The 18,845-nt window shown below is 37.8% G+C and overlaps 1 protein-coding gene across 5 annotated transcripts in view; it reads left to right on the top strand.

Annotated features, from left to right (window-relative positions):
- RALGPS2 (Ral GEF with PH domain and SH3 binding motif 2) overlaps positions 1 to 18,845 on the top strand; it is a 111,286-nt gene that overhangs the window by 79,138 nt on the left and 13,303 nt on the right. For 4 of the 5 annotated variants that reach the window (XM_065744910.1, XM_065744902.1, XM_065744920.1 and 1 more), the window contains exons 9-15: positions 2,089 to 2,226; positions 3,136 to 3,226; positions 5,516 to 5,583; positions 5,908 to 6,043; positions 6,929 to 7,080; positions 15,012 to 15,066; positions 18,627 to 18,704. In XM_065744910.1, coding sequence (XP_065600982.1) covers positions 2,089 to 2,226; positions 3,136 to 3,226; positions 5,516 to 5,583; positions 5,908 to 6,043; positions 6,929 to 7,080; positions 15,012 to 15,066; positions 18,627 to 18,704 — 718 coding nt within the window. The remainder of the gene's footprint in view (positions 1 to 2,088; positions 2,227 to 3,135; positions 3,227 to 5,515; positions 5,584 to 5,907; positions 6,044 to 6,928; positions 7,081 to 15,011; positions 15,067 to 18,626; positions 18,705 to 18,845) is intronic. The other variant, XM_065744931.1, reaches the window with a different exon arrangement.

Below are 18,845 nucleotides of genomic sequence, written 5' to 3'. Positions count from 1 at the left end.
GAAGCAGTTCTCATTGGTAAATGAGTGACTGATGCATGGGGGAGATGTTAGAGCTGGGTCTGTTGGTTTGGGGTGGGTACTGGAATATTTGATAGCATCTGATTAGGGTCAGAAGTAGAAAAAGTAGAAAGAGTACAGCCAGTGAGGAATGCAGAGAGCAGTTCTGTTGAGTCAGGCAGCAATTCAGTGCATTTGTTTTACTGTCATCCATTTTTGCACAGAAGATAAACCACTTACACTGGAAAGAATGACCTCCAGATGATTTCAGGCCTGTTTTAGACTTTATAAAATTATACCAAATAATTTTAAGGAGCAGCTCTCTCTTGACGTAGCTAAAAGAAAAATCCATGCTGAATTGCTCAAGTCATTCAGGAAGATAATGGTACCACTGGCTTCTAAGCTCATGCATGATACTGCAGGTACTTGTTCACAGAGAATTTCTTTAATTATAATTAGTAGGCATTATTTATTTACTTAATTTTTCTTTCTACAGAAGATGGAGTAGGTTTGGGCTTTTTAAGGCCTGGTTGGGAGCTTGCTTAACAAAGCTGAGTTCAGGATAGTTCACGCAGTCAGGATAGCATCGCAATATAAATGTGAATATCTGATCTTTCAGATTATTCTTTCCAATTTTTAATAAGCTGATTTTAGCCAAATGGAAAACTGAGCATTTTAGTATTAGATCAGGTCATATGTAATACCTTTTAATTCACTTTTTTATATGTCACCTTTCGACCACAAGTATTTTAATTTGTTTCTGTGTGTGTGCGCACACGCGCATGTATGTGTTGATTTTGGAGCCATGCCCAGAGTTTCCCAGCTCACATTCGAGGGCTGTACTGGTTTAGGTGCTATACAAACACAACTGCTGTTCTAGTGAGATTGTATTAACAGTCTTCCACCTGTAAAGCCACGCTTTTTGTTGTGATTCTGGTTATACAAGGCTGAGTGTGAAGCAAAAATACACTTTTAGAAATTCCCCATGACTGAAACAACTTTCTTCAACGATATTTTCATGTTTAGATATTTTGGAGGTCTTGCAGGGTTTCTGTCTTGTGTAAGGTGTGGAAGAGCAGTTGCTTTTTAATGGCAGGATTAGTTGCTCAGGGTGTTTCATTTAATTGGGCTGAGAAAGGTTAGACGTTTAGGTGAAATTCTAGAGATGGAGAATTAAAACAAGCAGTGTATCAATAACGTGAACTTACAAGGAGGAGAATTCTCCCCTTTTGCATAATCAAGGGGTTGAAAGAACAGTGAGCTTACCATGCTGGTGAGGAAAAGGCATAAGACTGGGAGACCTAAAAATAAAGTTTGATTTTAGCAGTAACAGTGAATGTAAACTGCACAATTCGTATTGTGTTTCAATGCATGCACTCAGTTAACTTTTCCCATGTTGCAAATTGAGTTTGAGTTTTCATTCCATTTGAAGAGCTGTAGATAAGATGTTTTTTCCTTCTGCTGCTATTTTTGCTGAGTTGAAGGAATTAAAGTAGTAGACTTCCTAAAATCATCAGCAAGTTTAATCAGGTATTTTAGCATTATGTCTTTACTATGCTTCATATTTGTCGAGGGGAATTCCTCACTGGTAGTGTGGCAGAAAAGTAGGTTCATGAGTAGCTGTGTGTGTTCTTGTAATTACTTCTAAATTTAGGAAGATGCTGTCGCTGTTCAAGGCAGTTAGCTAGTACATGCCTGGCACAATGCAGGAGAAAAGGAACCCTCCATGTCCCGCTGAGACTTGTCATCCAGACTGTGCCAGAAAACCACGTGCCTCTACCCATGACATCTACAAATACAGCTGAGGTAGGGGTACCAAAATGAAGGACAAAGTCATGGAGCAGGGCAGAGATTCAATCCCAGATAGGGGAGGTATGGTGATGTGTCTTCTTGGAAGTCCAGGCATTATTACTGTTTTACTTCAAGATCTGAAAGCTCTTGTAGATCTTGCCAGTGATATCTCAGGCATATCCAAAATAACATACTGTGGTAATCTGTCAATGAAAGCAATAAATTCTTTAAAATTTTCTCGGCAACTTTTTCTGGTAAATATGAGACACTAAAGAAATTTCTCATTCTAATCTTGCTCAGGTATTTATCTGTCAGACTTGACGTACATTGATTCTGCGTACCCGTCGACAGGGAGCATTCTGGAAAGCGAGCAAAGAACAAACTTAATGAACAACATCCTACGAATCATCTCAGATTTACAGCAGTCTTGTGAATATGGTGAGCTGGCATATGAATATTGTGGGGTTAAAGAGCAACTTCAAAAGGGTTGGTATTTGTCTTCCTTAATGCTGTGCAAGCAAGGTATAACCCTTCATATCCATCATTGCTCCCTCAGTTCAAAAGAGTGGAGGTTTATTTTGGTATCATTAGTTATGGTAGAGTATCAGCATAAGAAGAAAGAACAAAATTCTCTTTTTCTTAAATCACACACGTTTGCAGTATGTACTTCCTGGAGAAAAACGTGGAATATGTTGCATTTAATTAGTAGTATTGCTGGTACGTACATTATAACTTGCATCTCTGCATTCCATAACTTTATGATGATGTCTAAAAATAGTAAGATTGCTATTGGAGTATTTCCTTCACTGGACATAATAAAATGTGTACAAGTTGTCTTTTGGACGTTTACAGTGCCATTCATACGTCAGATAAAAGTATGCTTCCTTCAGAGGTGGTCTCCCTCACAGTCCCTCTCTTCAATTTCTAGTAAGGTTATAAAGCTGCATTTGTGATGGTGGAATGTGATATTAGCACAGGATTGTGGCTCCACTGAAAGCTCAATATAATGGGAATGTGGTCTGTGAAGGAGTCCTCAGATAGAGTCCTACAGGTTTGAGACTTCATTTTGGCCACGGGTTCTCTCCCACAACTCCCTTCCACATAATCTGATAAGCAGAGCAGCTCAGAGTGCTCTCCAGGGAAAAATACTCGCTTTATGAAAGCGGAGAATGTAAACTCAGTGCATGAGAGTTTGAAGGTCTACAAAATTAAACAGCAATAGGGACTGTAGTTTGTACCTCTGTCTCACATTAAAAGGTAAGCGATCTGATTCTGTTTAAATACTTTCTGGAAAAGAACTTTGCTTATTGTACGCTACAGTGATAATGAATGTCATCTGTTCTCCAGATATTCCTCTGTTGCCTCACGTCCAGAAATACCTAAACTCAGTTCAGTACATAGAAGAGCTACAAAAGTTTGTAGAAGATGACAATTACAAGTAAGTGTGAAATGCTGTAACTGACTGTAATTCTTCACAGCATAACTTTAGGACATAAAACCTGTCACCTGTAAAATTCTGCTTACAGCAGGTAATTGTCCCCAGTGCGTCTGTTGCGAGTAGTGAGGTTACCTGTTAAGACAGGATAATTCTCAGCGTGTTGGATGGCATGGTTTCTTCCTTTTCTGTGTCTGACTGCAATTAATCCACAGTCCTCTGAGTGTTCATTAATGAAGAGCCCATGCTAATGTCTCACGTGTAACTCTTTCATGAGATTCATCTTACTTACTGAGCAGAAGGGCAATGCTTTGTTCTGATGAAAAACAACACGCTAATCTGTGTGTCCTGGTCTGAAGTTCTTACTGAAGGCTCTCACTTGTGCATTCTCCTCCTTTATTTTTATCCTTGGATTAGGTTACACAGTGCGAAATGTAAACACCTGATTCTTGAGAATCAAGACGTTGTGCATCTGATTGCCCCTCCCAAGAAAGCATGCCACCATAGACAGAGGCACCTAATTTCTTAATGAAAAGATTATTACTGTATTAAATGATCTGGCATCCAGCAAAACTAGGGGTTGGAAATCTCTGGCAAGAAATAGGAACAAGCCCCGAGGATAGGAAGCAACCCAAAGCAGATCTGTTACACATGAAGAAGGTTTCTGTTTGCAACTGGCTGATCTGCTTGAGGAGGTTCCCCACCCATTCCCATCCTGCCTGCCCAGGAAGTTTGTCACCTTAGTTGTGCTGAATTAGTTGCTTGTGTTCTAATGGTGGGAGGGGGCATGCATGCTAAAAAGGGCCAGATTATCTTTTCTAAAATAACAATTTATTAAATGGTAAACTGTTTACAGTTCTAACATGGTTTTACTAAAAGGCAGCAAATAGGAACCCTTAAGTTTGTGTCAAAGGATGGTTGGCAGGAGCTCAGTCACCTGACTTTTTTTCATATGTTTAATCCTTTAAGATTTGTGAGTTGTTCTCTGGAGCATGCTATGTGCATTTTTATGCAAGCATCCAGCCTTATTTTTTCCACTGGAATATTCTATAGCCTGATTTAGAAAGAGTTTCTTACTTACCACAGAGTAAAGCTTTGCAGTCAAGAGCTGCAATTAAAAATAAAGCTTTAAAATTGAACTCCAGTGTCTGATTCTTATCGACAGAATCTTCTCATGACTTCAGATTCCACCTTCCTTCTTTCCTACGAAGGAATATGTACTGGTGGGAATTTTTTTGCTGAAGGAGCTTCAGCCTCTTTACCCTGCACAACCCAGATCTTGATAGCAAGCAGGGAAACTGAGACAATTGCAAGTAGTACACAAACGTGACTGCTATTCAGAAAGCCTGAATAGACTTTTTACACCTGTGGGTTATATATGTCTCCAGACTAAACGTTTCCTGTGTGAGAAGAGTGTATTGTGAAGAGCTGTTGTTGCTCTAAATAACTACTTCTTATCTCTAAAAGTGTCTGCAAAAAGGCTGACACTAAAGAACAGTCACTGTGACTTGAGAACATGTTTTTCCTTACCGAAGGATTTTATTTAAACTTTAGAATTGTAATCAATCATTGCTAAGCAGTCTGGTGATGGGAGGGAAAGGAACTGTCAAACTTCAAATGTAACCCTCCCCAAAAATAAATAGATGCTTTTCCATGCTTACTAATTTCAAAGATTATAGTTCTGCAAATTGTGCAAACAAGATGTTGGGTATTTATAGTCTGCCTCCTTTGGAGTGTTATTGAGAATAGCATTTAAAAGTGCCTGCTGTAGAAAAAGCCTGAGTCATCAATGCAAGCAAGTTGATAATACGTTTTTTGAAATGACAAAGAAGGATTTTAGCTTTTGTAATAGTAAAGACAAGTGACTTGGCCCACTTCATAGCAAAAACAAAATGGAGGTATAGTGAATATAAATGTTTTATTCTAGGCAGGGAACAGTTGCACATTTGCAGTGCTTTGCTGTAACATAAGTTTTGCAGTTGGCTCTGGTCCTCCTTCAACATGGTATTGCTTGTTCTGGTCTATATATAGAGAGTCAAAGTGATGAATTCATTTAGGCCCTGGCATGTAGTTTTCTAAGGCCTGCTGCAGTCATTTTCTCACATGAAACAAAAAAGAACATTTGTAAATAAAGTGTGCTAAACATAACTACAAGATGGATGTTGACATCATATCGGTTCTTGAATTGACCGAGCCAGGAAACTTCTAATTGCTAACTACATACATCTCTATCAAAAACTTCCTTTTGCACACCTCTGTTTCCTGTTAATTTTTAATTCTTCTTTGATGCAGGCTTTCGTTAAAGATAGAACCAGGTACCAGCACCCCCCACTCTGCTGCTTCCAGGGAAGATTTAGTAGGTAAGATTAATCTGATTTCCATTTCACGAATCTTCTTGCCGCCATAGAATGAAAAAAATCCATGAAAACCAAAATTTCTACAAAGCAAAATCTTCCCTCCTACCAAAAGCACGCATTCAATTGTCCATTTTTAATCCTGCACAAACAATAAACTCTGAAGTATTTGTTTTTAAATGTCTGTAGGAGTACATCAGTAAGTTTTGCTATGGAACATCTCTTGCTAATTGAGTTTAGAAGGTTTTTTGCAGCTCGTCCAGTTTTCTTCGAAGTAACCATGATAATAATTCTAAGATTCCTTGGAAGTAATGTTGTCTTTGTTCCCAGGTTCTGAAGTTGGAGCATCGCCACAAAGTGGACGGAAAAATGTTGCAGCTGAAGGAGCCTTGCTGCCACCAACACCCCCTTCACCTAGGAACTTGATTCCACATGGGCACAGGAAATGTCACAGTCTGGGATACAAGTCAGCATTTTATTTAACCTGAAAATCCTGAGATTTGTGTTGTATTATCTTCCAGTGTAAAGGCTTTGTTTTAAAATGTTGTGATTTGTGTGCAGCATTTCGTTATTGGAGACCAGTTCATGCCAGGAGTGCAAATTCAAAATGATAGTGCTAGTGTCATGACTTATAGCTAGCTAAAATAGGAAGCCTGTGTGTCTGCTAGAATAATAGCTGGTAAATTAGCCAAAATAGTATTTTCTAACTGGTAAAACTGTCCCTTAGATCAACTCAACGCCATTTCAATATCTCTTCAAGATTAAAACAGAAATAATTCTTATTTCTGTTTTTATACTGACAGAGCTCCTTTGTAGATTTTTATGACTTTGCATATTGGTGGTGTGAGTTTCCTGTATCTATCTTAGTTGTGCATCTGGTATTTTGAGTTATCTCATTGCTTCCCTTCTCATCTTTTCAAAATGCAAGAAGGCAGCTTTTCTGTAATTCATCTTTAACCTTCTAATTCTGCAAGTTTACTTGCAAGCTGCTCATATGCAAGAATGAAATTCTTCAGTTCAATTGCCTAAGTGTTACATTAAAACAATAAGACCTTATGATAGAATAAGTAGTTCAAGGCCTTCTAATTTTCTCTTTGCTCAAAGAGTGCTGTGTAGTTTTGACTTAAGGAGATCCTTCAGATAATAATATTTGTTCTCTATCATGTATGTGGTGGTGCAGCCTCCTGTGCCACTTGTCTAAAAGTCTGTTTGCAGCAATCTATGACTTGAGCCATGCTTTTTGTTAGGCATTTGGAGCATGCTGCATGTTGTCCTTCAGGGTGTTAAAGCAGCATCTTTTGAAATGTCAGAAATAATGTAAGAGTTTTCTTCTTCTTTTTTTTCTTCCTAGTTTCATACACAAGATGAATACGGCTGAATTCAAAAGTGCAACATTCCCTAATGCAGGACCAAGGCACCTACTGGATGACAGTGTCATGGAGCCTCATGTCCCATCAAGAGGGCAGGCAGAAAGCTCCACCCTTTCTAGTGGAATTTCAATAGGTGGGAACTGTAAGCATACCTGTGCAGTAAATGGTCTTCCAATAAGGATTTTGGCTTGTTTAGATGGTCATTCTGTGCAGAGGTACTATTCCAAAATACCAATTTTGTTTTAGAACAGACTTGAGAAATGTAGGTGTGGAAAGGTAGCATAAGTTGTACAGCACAAACCACAGGATAGCAAACTATTAAAAAGCAGATTGTTATTTTTGTGTCCTCTTAGATTATACTCCCCTCATTACCACTCTTCTACCTCATGAAGTGGAGATCCCCATTTCATAGTTTCTTCTCTCTTCCACCCTTACAGGCTGGAATGAATTGCTCCTTTAGAAGACTTTATTAGATGATTTGTAAAACATCAGCCTTAAATGTTCTGTGGAAGATCACCATGTGTGATTAGTGCTTCAGTTCTTACATTCTCTTCCACCTCCAATCTCCCTGTGTTCAGAAACTTCAGCTTTTTATGAGTCTTTGGCAGAGTCCAGCGTCATCAATGCTTTTGCTACCTCTTGATTATAAAAATGTCAGTGATGCAAAAGAGGAATAGAGAAATACATAAAGTAAAAAATATGTGTGTAGTAAGAGTAAGTTCTAGCAGCTTGCAATATTTATTAATGGAGAATTCTTGGAACTGTAAGTTGTCTTGACATTCTGTACTGCTGCCTCAGCAGTGTTTAAAGAAGTCAATTGAAGCTGCTTAAGTTCCTCCATCAGGTTTGAAGTAGTCTGTTTACTCAGTACTTGGAATTGGTACAGTCGCTGCAGCAGAGGTGGTTTACCAGGATCTACACAACTTCAAAAGATGGACAAGAAAACTTCTGAATGTATGCACTGAAAAGAGTGTTATTTCTCTCTCCGCACATAAATGTGGATTTAGACCTGTTGCTGTGAAAACAGGACTGCCTTTTCTTAGATAAAAGCCTATATGGGACTTAAGTTTTTGGATAAACAATTCCCCTTCAAAATGCGGCCATTGTTTCTGATATGCTGGCAGCTTGAATGTGGCCTTAATGATGACTCTACTCCTTCACCGCTACTTTAAATCACTCTTTTGTTTTGAGGGCTCAGAACTGTTTGAGCTTTTCCAATCCTTTCACATTGGAGGATCTGGCCATCTGCCTCTATATCAAGTATCCAAAAAAGCAGCAATGTAGCAACAGCTTTTATAGAATGTTTGTGTGCAGCACAAATACCTTTGTAGTATTTTTTACAAACTGAGGGTATCCAACCTTCTGGCTTGCCTGGACCACATTGAGTGAGGAGGAATTTTCTGGTGCCACATACAAAATATAGAATACAGTTAATGTATATAAGTAACAAAACTTTAAAAAATATGTATTTTTATTAAAATGGTAAAAAAAGACAACAAAACAATGAAGCTAGTGGGATGTATGACCTTATTTTTGTGAAGATGGTGCATCCTGTGTCTGGTTTGATGGAAATGGTTGCAGTTCTTAGTGAGTTCTCAAGGTGATAGTCAGAGATAATTTTATTCTTCCTGTACTTCATCTGTGAAAACAGTTCTTCACGAAGGTATATATTGCCAGAAAGTGACAGTGTGAATAAGGCATGATTGTGAAGCTAGGGATATTTTAACCTGGTAAGCCAGGTCTTATAAAAGTCTAGTAAAGAGACATGATTGACTTTTTCTTTGAGTTGAATGTCTGATTGCAACTCTATACGTTGTTTGAAAATAAGCAGGTAATGTGTTTATGTCGACTGAAAATGAATGTACAAAAAAATTGATGATTTGGGGGAGAATGTTAAAGCCTGTTCTTAAATTACTTTATCAAAACTGAAAGCAGGGTTGCGTAATTTTGCTGTTCAGGACTGCATTTGGGCAGCATATCGAAATGTATAAAATTATTTCCCATAACTTGAATTTGCCATAATATAACATTAATTTTGAATGCTGCTATAACTGAAACATAGCACAGATAAGTTGATTTCCACCTTAAATGTATGTATTTAACTCATTCAAATGAGTGGTCAGATACACCAAAAAATGCTGACTGTGAGCCATTCTGACACAAATTATGCTTCTGATTCCATAAGTGACTTGATTTCATTTTGCAAATCATAACATTTTTTTAGCATTTTGTCCTGATAATTTAAAAAGTCTTATATGCCCACTTAATAACAAAAAAACACACGTCTTCACAGGCATGCACACGGGTAGGCTGAAGTATTATTGGCAGTCACTCCATTTTATTTGCCAAGTGGCACAGGCACATGTAACGTATTATATGTGTGTTTTGTTTTGACTGAATGTATGTGGTGGACACGAGGCAGAATTGACACCGCCCTGTGCCCCTCCCCTGTACAGTGTTCCTGTGCAGTCTGTGCTCAAGCTACACACAGTCATCTCGTGAAAAACATCGCTAAAAATCACGTAATGTTAAAAGCTCATGGTCCTCTTGGGCCACGTGTGGCCTGCAGGTTGGATATACCTCATCTAAGTCATGAGAGCATGCAAGTTCCTGCATCTTCTTTGTCATACCTAGTGCCAATCGCCTTTCCCATTGATAAATGACTGCAGTCATTTTATAATTCAGAAAAGCAATTATTAAACAAAGATTCTTCATTGTACTAATTCTTCAAATAAGTAAGGACCCTTCCATTTGGATTTGTCCAGTTATCTGTGATAGAAGCTTTCAGACAGAAAGGAAGAGATCAGTTGCAGTAGCGGTATGGTAGAGTAAGGTAGCCAGACGTACATCTGGTTCTGTTGCTGTTTTACAACATGTTATCTGAACAAAAGCAAAATCTTTTTATAGCAGTGCCACAGATATCCTAAGTTCAAGGAGCACTAGGCCAAACACGTACCCAATATCAAATTGGAAATGTTTACATGAACTCAGAAATGTTAACAACAGAGATTTCTCATCTGAGTTTTAGACATTTCATGTTTTGAACTGCTGCATTTGAGCTACTCATCTGCATAGATACTCATCTGCAGCTTTTCATAATCACACAGAGAGATAGTATCTTCAAGGGTATGATTCATCTCATTCTCAAGGAGGTAGTTGAAAACAGGACATATGACTTTTGTCCTTAAACACTTTAGTTCTCTGGATAGCAAAGATGGATTTGACAGCTAACACAAATGAAAGTATGGATGGATACCACTGAACGAGACTTCTGTTTTTTGTTTTTAGTGAACTGGGATGAATGCATTTACTATTCAGCAGAAGCTTATTGAGAACTGCACAACGTGCTATCAGTTGGCATTAAAGCTACAAGATAGTTTTGTTCTCTGATCCCTCTGTTTTGATGTGGTTTCTGCATCCATTCTTTCAAAAGAGGTGTCTAAGCATCACTGTAGACTGGGTTGAAGGAACTACCTGCAAACCTTTACCAGCTGTCTGCCTGAATTTGCCCACTGTTTCCTTCTCATCTAAAAGTAGGACATAAATGAAGCTGCTGTTAACTAGATCATGGTTCTGTAGTCAGAATCTTTATTTTATTCATAAGTTTATTGTTTTTTTTTTTAAGATTACAGTTTTCTAGCATAAGATACATATATAATTTCTTCACATACTCAAGTGTCTTCAGGTAGCTCTGGATTAGTGGTCACCTTCATGTTCATAGGAGTGTGGGATTTCCAGCACTCTAGATTATATTTGTAAGAGTTTTAGGTGCAAATTAAGTTTTAACCTTAGTCCTTTTTTCCTTAGACCATTTTTTTTCTTACTTTTCCTAGTCTGCAGGGTTGTGTGTGAAAGGTCTGAAAAACTCAAGCTCTAAAAAATTGCATTTAGTTGTGTATTCCAGTTGGTCAAGGATAGCTTGAGCCTTTATTTTAATTCAATCAAATAAATTAATACCATAGCCTAAGAAAGGCATTTGAAATCAATGCAAATCAATGCAAGAAGATGACTTTGTGGAAACAGTACCTTTTGCAAATCTAAACCGATGTAAAATGCTTACAAGGCTATCAACTTTGTAATGAAATCCTCTATTAAGTCTCCATCTTGAAGTACTTGAATGCTACAGGGGATTTTATTTCTCTTTGAGTAAATGAGGCGTAGGTGTAGATATACAGCATACACATTTTCAGGTTTTCAGCAGCTTTTACAGTAGGGAAGAACTGTACTCAGCCAGTGTTCGTTTGAATTTTACCCCTGTATACTGTTCAAGTGTTTAGGACTCCTGGGTCATCAGCGGACAGGTCAAGAAGATCAAAGATCAAAGTTGGGTAGGAATTCAGACAAGAATATTTAATATTCCTTTCAAACAGGCATTGTAGATGCCAGTCTCTTGCTCTGATTCTGGCTACCCCTTTTCTGCTGTTGTGAACTATTTTGTAGGGATATGGTTTAACAAAAAAAAAAAAAAAGCAGAGCTGTGAAGTACTTTAAGCTAAAAATGAGCATCTAGATGCATGGATTCGAGAGGAGAGTAGGGACATCCAGCACCCCTGGCCTTCTCCCATCCTTAAATATTATTTGATGGAGGACCTTCTCTCTGCTTCTGCTCTGTGTTTTGTGATCAGTGCAGCTGTGCACAGCCTCTGTTTTTGCCCCATCTGTATCCTTTAGGTTCTGCTCTTTTTGTTAGCATTGTGAAAGTAGTTATTAGGGATGTTACATGCCTGTTGATTTTCTGTCCATATATTGAGTTGTCAGTCAGTCTTAACACCATTACTGTTGCCTAGAAAGCCAAGTTGAGCTCTTTAAACTATCAAACAATACGTGATACCAAACAAGTTAAAACATCTTAGAATTTTTGTTATAGTAATAGATTTAACAAGGCAGAACATAATTTTTAGGACATGAAGTCCATCTCCATGCTGTTTGCTGGACTATACCATGCTACAACAAACAAGGATCAGGCCTACTGAGTGATTTTTTTAATGTGCTTTTGCATTAGAATTTCAAGCTCCGTCAGGTCAGTTGCTGGCTATAGTGACTAGAGCTTTGGAAACACTGTGTAACTGGAGCCAAAAGAGTGTCAGTTGCAGATTTGAGAAGGGGAAAGAATTTTTAGTCTGAATACTTTTTAAGCTCTTTGGGGTTGGTTTGTTTATATTAACACCTGTTTAACTTCAGGGACTAACTTATGGATAAAGGAAGCCTGTGTTAAATGTTCCATATCCTCAGACTTTCAGCAACGAATGGATGCTGTGATTGGTGGGGGGAATGGGTATGCCATGGTATAGGCATTCCCTATCACGGAAGTGGAAGCCTAGCCCCTCTCTCTGGGTGGCTGCAGCAGAGACATGTATATGTGTATCTAGAAATGCAAATGGCAAATTCACTTCTGTATTCAACTGTGTAAACAATCCTGAAAGTTCTCAGATGATCGTCAGCGCAGTTAGCAAAAACCCATTTTATTAATTGCTGCCCTTCCTAGGGAAGGAAAAGGCCTTCCTGCTCTACAGTATTCATGTTAACAGCAATTAAGAAAACTAGGAAGATAATGGTATGTGTCAGGTGGTTTCTTAAATAAAACCAGAACTTGTGCAGAGGATTACTTAATAGAAATGATTTGAACTGCCTAGAATTTCTTGTTGAGTTTAACCTGAAGACCTGCTTGAGGTTGTTGGAAAAAAAAACAAATATTGAGTACATACTTGTGAAAAATTTAAGAAGGTGATATATTTTTAAAGTACTGAATGAATGAAATATTTCCAGTTGAGGTGATAGTTAAATAGTGCACTTTAATGTTTCAACAGAATTTGGCTAGGCATCTAATTTTTAATATGTTAAGCAGTTCCTTTCACCTCTGTTGTTTTGAATTGAGGGGTATAATTTTTTTTTCTTTTGAGGAAAGGTGGGTTTTTTTGTGTATTTTTTTGTGCAAAAAATCTTGAGTTTCTCAGAATGTAAAGGAAGTCCCATCAGATGCGTTCTGTGTAGGTGTTAAAGAGAGTAAGTCGAGTGCTAAAATTCAGCTGTTTCCAGGTTTGTGTTACAGTTCTTTGGAGAACTGCATAGGCATCTACATAGCTGGGATGGTTACTCTGCTTTCTTCTAGATTAAAGTTGCTTTAAAAAGTGTAATAGCTTTATCAATGACACCTTTTGGTCGAGCCCCCAGAATGCTTTCACATTTTCTCACTGTTCTGGATGTGTCACGAGGATTATTGCTTCCTGAAAGATGACCTTCCAGCTCTTGGACAGCAGTTTGCTTTGCCTTTCTAAAAGCAGCACTAGCTGCTGAATATTTTTGTTAGAATGCTTAGCATGGTGTTTGATATGTAACTTCCTTAACAAAACCAATGTAGTTAGCATCAAAATGTCATTTCAGATAAAATTTAAACATATCATCCTGTTTAAATATTTATTAAAAAAGCAAACCTTTGTAATACAGAATTTGTTGTGCAGTTACTTGAAGTAAGATCTGTTACTCAACTATAGTAACAGTGGCTCTTAGATGCACTGTTCTCACAGCTTCTGGATAATGCCATCTATACTGACTGGAATCTTTCTTAAGCTGCTTCTGTTCCATCAAGTCCCTTTACAACTCAGCTATTGTAAAACAAGAGGTGGTGCAGAATACAGGTGCAACTCTAAAGGATTTGTGCTGATTTGCTATTCCACGTAGAGGGTAAATGATCAGGAAATATGAAATCTTCATAAATGTGGCAAAGAAGCAATCACAGAAGTCAGCTGTACTTCTTGTCTAGCAGCAAGTGGCCTGCTGCTGTGACTTTTAAGTGGTTAAATGCTGAAGCGTGTAAGCAATAAAATATTAAAGACACTCCTAGAAAATGTTTAGTCATCTCGAAGTCTGATACTCCACTTTCTTGCAGCTCTTTGTGCCTGGCTTTAGGAGCCAGTAATTCCACCAGAACACCACTTTTATGTCATTTAGCTTCTTCCACTGTAAGTTACCTTTCATGTTAATGTGATGCAGGTTAGGATGTTCTTTTGGGGGCAGAATCAAGGAGTGAGAAGTAATCTAGTATCCCATGCACTGCACTAGATGGTGTCAGTAAGATGTTGAGCTCATGTTTGGCAAACAGGCTAAGTTGAATTGGTTGGCAGGTAAAGGCATGTACTTTCTCTTAGATTTTGCATGGGGAGAGGTACAGCCAGTGCTGAGATTTTCATAGCTCTTGCATTACTCCTGCTGTGTGTGAATTGCTTCCATCTTTATTCTGCGTTTACTCAAGAAATATCCAAGCCTCTTTGTACTGCTTAACTCTTCAGGGCACGACAGCCCTGCTGATTTTTCTGCATGAAATCACAGGGAAATTGTCATTATTTTCAGCCTTTGTTTTGCTGTGGGAACCCTTAAGTAAGGCATGCTGATTCCAGTTGTTTTGTGGTTTTAAATTTGCTTGAAAGTAATTCTAAATAACCTCTTCCTTTTAATATATTCAGGTGGGAGAGCAAGCAAGTTTTCAAGTTAGAGTGCCAAAACAACAGATCCTTCAGGAACAAGTCCTCAAAAGTACCTGAAAGAGTGACAGAAGTTACTTGATCAGCATAGACAGAAGTAGTTATAATTATGAAGCAGCTAAAATTGTACCTGTTAAAGCCATGAAATAAAGCAGATATTTGTCAGATACTTCCTTCAGGTTGCTGGAAAGCTGATCACAGAACTGTAGACGTATTGATTTTTTTTTTATTATTTTTGTTTTTAAGAACACTGCACACAAAACTTGTTGACAGTATTTAAATACTTTTTTAAAGTGCATATTCTGTTAATCAGAGAACTCAGCTTTTATGATCATCCTTGAATTTTTAAAATGTCTGTTCCCTTATATTTAACCCCTTCACATGCTCCTAGATGCTGTCCGTTTTAATCTCTACTTCAGTTTAATGTGAAATTCGTGAAGTAAACTTTAACCATTTTCACTGTACTGTTTTGCTGAAGTACATTATATATTTAATCTTAAATATTCTGACGAGAAACAGCCATAATTGAAGAAGTTACACTGTGGGTGATGAAATGAAGTTACCATTCATTCTCATCTTTTTCAAGGTAGCAGTGATGGTTCTGAGCTCAGTGAGGAGACTTCTTGGCCAGCATTTGAAAGGTAAGAAAAACTGCCTCAGAATCTGCATTTCTTTATTGAGACATTGCTGCTTATGATCTCTCAGTCCTGAAAATGATTTTTTATTTTAGTGATCTGTGGATCACTTGTAAGAATTTGAGAGCCAAAGTTTATTAAACTGTGAGGATTGCTGAATCTGGTAAAGCAGCAGAGGTGTATCTTCTGTTCACTAGTAGTTAACAGACTTTTGTCTAACTGAATGCCTACTCTTTGCACAAATCTTCTAAAAAAAAATCAGCCCAGCGTATCATTAACCCCCAACTGATTTTTCAACTTTTATATATTTGCATATCTTGTGTATGGTGTTCATATAACCTGTTGATTTTCACTTTCTCTGAGGTACTCCATCCAGTTTAATTCCATTTGTTCTTGTCATTGACATCGTCACTTGCTTTTTCTCCCATGTTTTCTCGAGTTCTTTGTTACTTGCCTCTCTGTTACATAGGAAAGCACAGTAACAAACCTTATTTATGTCTTCTTTTGTGGTTCAGAATTAGTATGTTGCCCCTTATCCAAATACCTGCAAATACTCGGGCTATATTGCCCACTGTAGTCCTTTCTCATGGCTTTTGAGAATGTGGAAGACTAATATCTGCACCTCGTAGAAAATGGTGGAAGTTTCATCTTCACACAGCTTGATAAGATGAGCCATGAAGTGCTTAGTTTGCTTCAGTAACTTGATTTCAGGTTATCCATCAACTTCAGAACTGCCTTGGATGACTTCTGCCATGCTATGAAGACATGCTTGTTATAAGTATTTTGTTGAAGAGACTTGCAGTCAGGAACCGTATCACAAACCTTGTTCTGCTTGAATTTATTCAAGCAGTTCAAGTTGTGTTGCTTTTTGGCTGAAAGTTTTGAAGATACCTCAGTGCCAAAGGTGAACACTTTAATATCTCGTGCTATAAATATGAGTATATGCACGAGGAAGTAGCCTTAATGTTTCATTAGGTAAGAAATAAGAACATTGCATGGAAGCATAGAAAGAAGGTCAGAAAAGAGATCTGTAACTTTTATGTGCTCTGATGCAGCATGCAGTTTTCAGAGGTTTTCATCATACTTAAACTTCCCAGCTGTATTATGGAATTAATCAAATTCAAGATATTGTTTAGTCAAAAAAGGCATGGGGAAGCCCCTAATTTTCAGTAAGTCTTAATGTGTATCTTGTGATTCTGGAGGACAGCAACGCTCTCCAGGATTGTTTGCATGGACCTGTGAGATAAAGCAGTTTTTTTCATCCATGTTGTGAGGAGAACTGGCTGGCCTGGACTCCTAGTTTTAAAGTCTTGCTTCATGTCCAACACAAGTATGTCAGAACATCTTTTTCCTCTAAATTCCCCATTCCTTCAGTATTTTCTATCCTCCAGAGAAGGGCAGTTTGGTAACTCCACTTGAAGTTCCATGTTTTTGACAACTGGTTCTCTCCTTTGCTTCCAGCAAGAAGGATTGATTTCTTAATTGACATTCAGAAAATGTGAAATTCCTTGATATGCAACTGCTTTGCATCTGCCCTTTGGTTTATATGATGCTGAAGCTTGTTGTGAAATTAGGTAATATGCTGAAATGCAAATATTAAGATGTACGATAACTAGAAAGAATATCCCTATAATTTTTATCAGTGTGGCTACCACTCTTAAAAGAGTTATTAATTAAGAGAGAAGCATCAGTTGTCTCGAATTGACAGGTACTGGCAAACTGGGACATAGTCAGTGTTCCTAATGAACATGCCTATGCCATGCAAGTGGGAATTCAGTATTCCCATTTAGAAACAGGATCTTTGGATAAGAGAGCTCAAATCAGCATAATAATAGAAATTAAATAGAAATAATGTGCCTAACAGGAAGAAACGAGATGCATGTTTCCCAGGTGGCAAGAGGAAGTGGATGGAATATCAAATATTCTTGTCTTTTTTTTTCTGTCTCTCCTGTTATTTTTAACTGGAGAACGCAGAAGGGAGGAGAACTAGAGTCTCTGTGCTATTTTTTGAATACTTTTGAGAGTAAACAGATTCTGCATCTTGAGAGAGCTTTCAGCATTGGAGAGTCTCTTTAAGTTAATCAAAATTACTCCAAAGAACTTAACTTCCAGTTGTAGCAGTGATATCGTTTTAAGGGTATGGAGTGCCACGCCATTCTCATTAGTTGTCAACCTGGGTGTCTGAATAGATTTACTTTATGTAGCTCAAATCCAAGAGTGATGCCCTCCTTGTAATGCAAAAAAAGAAAAGTAAAATTAAGAAAGCTTACCTAATTTGCATGTGAAATAGCTGTGTTGTCTATATGTACAGCTCGCTTACAGGTTTTCTTTCATCTTAATTACTGTTTGATTTGTCCAGATCTTGAATGTACTTTAAAAACAAAAAGTACTTTGTACATTTTAAGATATCTTTTACTTGTAGATGATAACTCATTAGTAACATGTTGGTGATTCCTCATACAACAGAAGAAATAGTTTCAGCTGGTTTCAAAAGAAAGCCACGACAACAATGAGCTCATTAATTTTTCTTGTTCAGCGCTGTTGACTTTTACTGATCCCTTTTGTGAGACTTTTACTTCTGTGGGCTTTTTTGCCTGCTATTCTGAATCCTGATTGGAACACAACAGTGCTACTTCTTTAGGCTTCCCGTTCTCAGAAACTCTGCCCTGCCCATATAAAAACATCTTTTTAGCTAATGCAAAGCATTTCTGACGAGTGGCAGGTTATTTATTAGGTTTATGCTACGGGAGAGATTTTGCTTGTAAGCTCCTTGATCGTGTTGTTAACCACCTGCTTTCTGCAGAATTGAGTTTCAGCATATGTTCAATTAGAAAAAAAAATGGATGGAAAAAGGAGGTGGGAGCAAAGTGGACGTTTTTCTGTTGATTTAAATGGAGTTCAGTAAATTTTCAGTTCGGAAAATAAACTTTCAGTAAAGCAAAGCAGTATTCAAAATGGAGGTCTAGAACCCAAATCCTGGACACCAGAATAGATCAAATTATGGGGTCTAGAATGTGAAGCTTATGTGTGAAGATGAACGTTGACATTAATTGGAGAACTGAGACATTGCTTGGGTTTCCTTCAATGAATCTTAATAGCAACAGTGCTTGTCAGTCAATCCCAAGGTATTTTGGTAGAGCTTTTGATTCCCTTCAACCCAACAACTTGTGTGTGTCTACTCAGAATTAAGAATGTGTTCTTTTTTTGTAGAAACATTTTAGTCAAAATTTTGAGACCTCAACGTGTAATTAATATGCCTTCCTTACAGAGATGTAGTTTCTAAGTAGTAAACGCAGGCTTTTCTCTCAGCAGTTGCCTACAGTGCTGATAAAACACTTCAGTATTATGAGTATTGCCAAAGTGAGCACCTAATCAAATAAAAAGCGTGGTATCTGCATGTGTTTTTGTAAATAAAATTATCCTCTGCTTTTTTTTTTATGTGGCTATTTTTTTATTGGCTTTGTGATACGGACACAAAAGAAAATTACTAAGCTGTTTTAGCAGTCGTGCTGTTTGTGTGAATGAAAGTATATGTAATGCATACAATTTATAATGGAATCCAACAGGAACAGGTTGTACCATTCCCTCGGTCCGGGGACAAGAGTGTCACGAAATGGCTATCGAGGCCACATGAAGGCCAGCAGGTACAATCCCCACTGCACACAGAGGTGTCAAACTTTCCCTCTGGTGTTGGTGATTTGGTTTGGTTTAATTATTAAGTGGTGTTTTCTGATGTTCTCTTTTTAACTCACGTGCCCAAATAAATAAAGGTAAAGACCTTTTTC

Source organism: Cyrtonyx montezumae, unplaced genomic scaffold (assembly GCF_038088225.1).
Source record: "Cyrtonyx montezumae isolate F1298 unplaced genomic scaffold, pur_monq_1.0 scaffold_1, whole genome shotgun sequence".
Classification (NCBI taxonomy): Eukaryota; Metazoa; Chordata; class Aves; order Galliformes; family Odontophoridae; genus Cyrtonyx; species Cyrtonyx montezumae.
Note: the sequence above shows the minus strand (reverse complement) of the source record. Positions and strands in the feature narration are given on the sequence as shown.